This window comes from Phodopus roborovskii, unplaced genomic scaffold, assembly GCF_943737965.1.
Source record: "Phodopus roborovskii unplaced genomic scaffold, PHOROB, whole genome shotgun sequence".
Lineage (NCBI taxonomy): Eukaryota > Metazoa > Chordata > Mammalia > Rodentia > Cricetidae > Phodopus > Phodopus roborovskii.
The window spans coordinates 8724695-8729503 of record NW_026126636.1 but is presented as its reverse complement, the minus strand read 5'-3'; the positions used below and the strand labels follow the sequence as shown (position 1 = coordinate 8729503).

Here is a 4809-nt window from a genome sequence, read left to right as displayed (position 1 = left end):
CGGGCATCCGCCTCCTCATATGCCCGCGCCCGCGGGGGGAGGCGGCGCCCGCCAATCAGGAGCGACTCTGAGCTGATGGACAGCCCGAGGCCCGGCCCCCGGTACTGCAGCTGTACTCCCCCTCCACCCCCCCCCACCTTATCTCTGCAAAGTGGCCGCGCCACCGGGGAGCTGAGCACAGTGGGGGGTGGGGATCCCGGCCTCGGTGGGTGGTGCACCTAGAGACCCCCTTGAATGCAGGGAGGAAGCTCAGGGATGTGGGCTGTGAGGGAGGAAGCACTCCGGGAACTGCCTCTTTCTGGCAGTGGGGTGGGCACGGGGTGTGAAGCAGGCCCGCGAGCTGCCGTAATGCGGGCCCCCAGAGCACCACCATCTTGCAGTAGAGGGGGACCCCGGGAGTCTGTGCTGGGTGCTGTGTTCAGGAAGGAGATATTGCAAAAAGGGAGGCCGGTGGGGGAAATAGACAACAGGCTCCCGAATTGAGGAGGGGAGCTGCAGAGGCTGGAGGGAGTCCCAAGACCCTGCTCCTTGTCCCCACCCTGACTGAGCTACCCAGTCACACAGGACACACCAGGAGGCCCCGCACCGCTGTTAGGCACCACCACCACCACCTCCAATACACCACCACAGGCTCTCAGCCATATGCCAGTCACCTTCACGTACACCACCACTGTCCTTCAACCAGAGGCTCAAAAAAAGCGGTGGGAGGGGAACCCACGAAGAGCACACAGCTCTCACACCCACCGCATCACCACGGAACCACAGTCACGATGCGGAGAGCCCACGCCCTCAGAGCGCCACCGCACAGGCTGGAACCACACAATGCGGCACGGCTGACCTTGCACCATCTTACACCGAGAACCCACAGATGGCTCCCCTCGGCGCCATCTCACATGTATAGGGACCCACGCTTGCTTCCTCGAGGTGCCCACAGGAGCCTATGTGGGCGCTGTTGCATGTACACGACATCCAACACACCTGCATACACTGCTCCCCAGTGTGTCGGGGCATGGCACACGGTACAAACTGGACGAACATTCGCTGTGGGTGACAGGCAAAAGTGTGCATACACTTACACGGCAGCCATACAGAACTAAGCCATGGGACACCGTCCAACAGTGCACTGTCTCATACAACTCTGTTGCACTTCGAATATCCTGAAGTCCCTACCCACACACCACACCCACATCACAGTGTGTATACAGGCGCGTGCGCGCACGCGCACGCGCACACACACCCACACCCACACCACGCCCTCCCATACCCCAGGCCTGCCACACACACACAGCACCCATCAGTTCCCACACTGGAGCCTGGGGAGTGAAAACCTCCCACCCTGACACTACTTCTTTGCTCATGAGGAACATTCCAGACTCTTCCTGGGGATGCTGGGAGAAGGCAGGGTTTGGGGAAGAGAGCGAGCTCTGGCTGAGAGCTGAGAGTGAGGCTGGTGTGTGGGTCAGGGTTTGGTGCCTGTTAAGATTAAGATGTTGGCGCACGCCTTTAATCCCAGCAATCCCAGCACCTGGGAAGCACAGGCTGGCAGATCTCTGTGAGTTCAAGGCCAGCCTGGCCTAGATAGTAGATAGCAAGCTCCCAGGCAGCCAGGGCTACACAGTAAGACCTTGTTCAAAATAAGGAGGAGGAGGAGAAAACGGTAAAATGGTGCTGAGGTGGAGGATTCAGAGGATCCTGACCTCAAGGGGACATTCAAAAGGCTGAAAGTCCCAGAGAGGGGCAGAGACACAGAGAGATGGCCTTGGGCAGGAATAGATAGGACCACAGTAGAAGCAGGAAGAGGGCTCTCCCTAGCATCTAGAGCTTCATCACAACCCTGTTCTCTGGCCTGTTCGTCTCCCCTGCTGTCCCTTGTTGCCATGGTAACAGGGAGGCTGACTCTGCAGCAAAGGAGGTTGGGCCTGCAGATCAGGCTTGTTGCCATGGAGATGGGAAGAAAGAGGAGGAGCCCCATCTTTCAACTCAGGTGCACTGTTCTCAGACACCCCTTCCTCAAGTCTGTTCCTTACCCCTGGGATGCAGGGGCTGTTACCAACATTTGTCCCTCCCTTCTCTCAATATGGAGGTCTGTGGCTCATCCACAGAGGACAGGGTTTAGAGAGGCAGGGAAGGCTGGGGAGGGTTCCCTAGATCCTAGAGCCACCCCCATCCCACCCCAGAAACAGACTCAGGCTCTCTCATGCAATCCCTTCTCAGACACCAGCCTGGCTAGACTGATGACTGATGTATCACGCTCCCAGTGCTCTGCAGAAGTAGAGGGGGGAGGGAATACTTCAGAAGGTCACCGGGATGGAGGAGGATGAGAGCTCATAGGGACAGGTGGAAGGGGAGAGATACAGGCAGGAGCCATCCCAGAGCCGGAGTTAGACTCAAGACAGAGAAGAAGGGATCCGCAAAGGCAGAGATAAAAACAAAAAGCAGAGAGACCGTAGCAGGTTCAGTGAGGGTGGCAGAGACACGGGGAACCTCAGAGAGCTGGGCAGAGGGCAGAGACTTAGAGATAAAACGGGGAGAAACTCAACTGAGGACAGACCCTAGAAGAGGGTCTCGTGTTATTGGTATACGGGGAGGGGTACCAGAAAAATCCGTAACCATAGCCCCGGGGCAGGGTGATTGATCAGCCTCTTAGATGGAGCCGGCAAAGATGTTGGGGCTGGCCTGGAATGACACTCACAGCGAGAGTCTGAGACACAGAATCGGCCAAGTGGAGACCGAGGACACAGCGTGCAGCAGCCTGCATGGAGGTGCAGGGTGGGGGGCTTTGGGACGTGGCCTTCAGCCAGGGGACCACGGAAGGCTGAGCGGACTCCGGGCTGCTGCGCGCCAGGCGGGCAGCGGGGTGCTGAAACGGACAGCTCCCGAGTTCCTGCCTAGCCTGAAGGGCGGGCCCAAGCTTCTTAATCGTGTTCTCTTCCTCGTTCGGGTCCCCCTCGGTCTCCCTTTAGCTTTCTATGACTTCTTGTCTGTCACCTCAACTCCCCGGGCCCTTTACCTTTCCTTGCATTTGAGTCGCCCCCGCCCCCCCGCCCCGCGTCCCCTTCTGCGACGTCACTGCCCCCCTCTTCTCGCCTCTCTTTCCAGTCCTCACCCGTTCTGTCCTCAAGATCTTTTTCCGCTTCCCTATCCGGCTGCATCTCCCCCACCCCCGCGGCAGCTCTGTCCCTTTCCTGCTCGGCCTCGATCTGGCTCAGGCTGTGTGACCTTCAGCCGTCCTTTCTTCTCCACAGTGGCGAGGAAGGCGGGGACAGAAGGCAGACCCACCCTTCTCCCCGCTCAACCAGCCCTCTTCCCCCCCCCCCCCCCGCTTGAGGGCTGGGCAGGGACCTATAAGTTCAAGGACCAGTCGCTCTTGAAGGAGGCTCACACGTGCGACCCCCAAGTTCTCAGTTCACTGTAGCCCACCCAGTCCCACACCGACACTATAGGCGCCACCCAGGCTTTAACACACAGTTCCCAGGCTCTCCCATCCCCCGGCCCATCTGGCCCCACTCGGTCCGCGTGTTCCCTCCCAGTGTCTCCGCCCTTCCAGATCCTGCATCTCCCATCTGTCTCAGGGTCTCTGTCGCAGCCTCCTTCTGTCCTGAGCGAAGGTCAATGGAGAGGGGGCGGCTGCTGGGACCTGAGCTGACCCGCATGTTTGTCGTCGTTGCCAAAGGCGGCGAGCGTGCAAATCTCTTGTCCTCAGCAGACTCGCAGGGTCCAAAAACGCCCGTTGACCTCCCACCCCCAGAAAATGAAACCCACCTATCCCCAGTTTTGGGATTTTGTTCTTTTTTTATTCCAACAGGGACTGAGATGTGGCAGGGGGAGGTATAGGGGCCCAACTGACCCTCTCCCTGGGGGCGTCTCATAGAAATGCTGAGGTTTCTCCCCCCAAAAAAAGAGAGAAAGAGAAGGGAGGAGGGGCACCAGGGGACACCCACATGTGCAGAGGCCCTCCCCACCTCCAGAAGTGTGGAGAGCCGTGTCAAGTCTTGGGGCGTCCGAGCAGTCCCAGTTTGGGGTCCTCCCCGCGGACCGCTTTCCAACTCCAGGAGCGGCCCCCACAGTCCCCAGCCCTTGGAGTCCTCGGTCTCTGCGCTCCTCCCGCCCTCGGCGCGGGATGGGATGCGGGTGTTCGCGACACCCTCGCTTGAGTCCACTAGGGGGCGCAGGCCGGCTCCGGAGCCGGGCTCGGAATTCACCGGGAACTGAAGGCAAAATCGCGGCTTCCTGTCCACCTGGGGCGCATCGCGTCCCTGCAGTCGGTTGGGGCGCACGCCCGGCCCCGTCCACGGTCATTCGTGCTCGGTCAGCTCGCGGGGTCCGGTAGGGCCTGGCCGCGGCCGGGGCGGGCTGGTGGCTTCGGCTGGGGTGCCCAGGCCACGTGGGGTGGCCCCAGCCCCCGAAGCCCGCAGCGCCTGGATGCGCCTGCACTCCTGGCAGACGCGCACGTGCGTGCAGGGCGTGGGAGCCGCGGGCCGGGGCCCCCCGGGAGGCCCGGGGTCGTCCAGGAGGCGCTGCGGACCCCCGTGCGCGCCCGCGTCCCCGCCCGCGCCGGCCGAGTAGAGCTTGCCGTTGCTGAGTCGCATCTCGCGGACTGCGCGCAGCGACAGCAGGGCCCGACTCGGGCCGCCCGGGCGCCGGCGCCGGCGGGAACGCGAGGTCTTGCGGCAAGACACGGCGTGGCGCAGCTCCTGCAGCATCTCCTGGCACACCGACACCTGCGGGCGGCAGGGCGGTCACCGCGGGGCACTCGGTGCCCTCCCTCCACGCCCCCTTTCTGCACCTTCCCCCTCTCCTACCCACTCC

At 61.7% G+C, this 4809-nt stretch overlaps 1 protein-coding gene across 2 annotated transcripts in view; it reads right to left on the bottom strand.

Moving 5' to 3' along the window:
- Positions 1 to 4055: 4055 nt before the first annotated feature.
- The window catches only part of Grik5 (glutamate ionotropic receptor kainate type subunit 5), a 55841-nt gene continuing 55087 nt past the window's right edge, over positions 4056 to 4809 (bottom strand). For both annotated transcript variants that reach the window (XM_051207171.1, XM_051207172.1), the window contains exon 20: positions 4056 to 4721. In XM_051207171.1, coding sequence (XP_051063128.1) covers positions 4296 to 4721 — 426 coding nt within the window. In that variant the 3' untranslated portion in view covers positions 4056 to 4295. The remainder of the gene's footprint in view (positions 4722 to 4809) is intronic.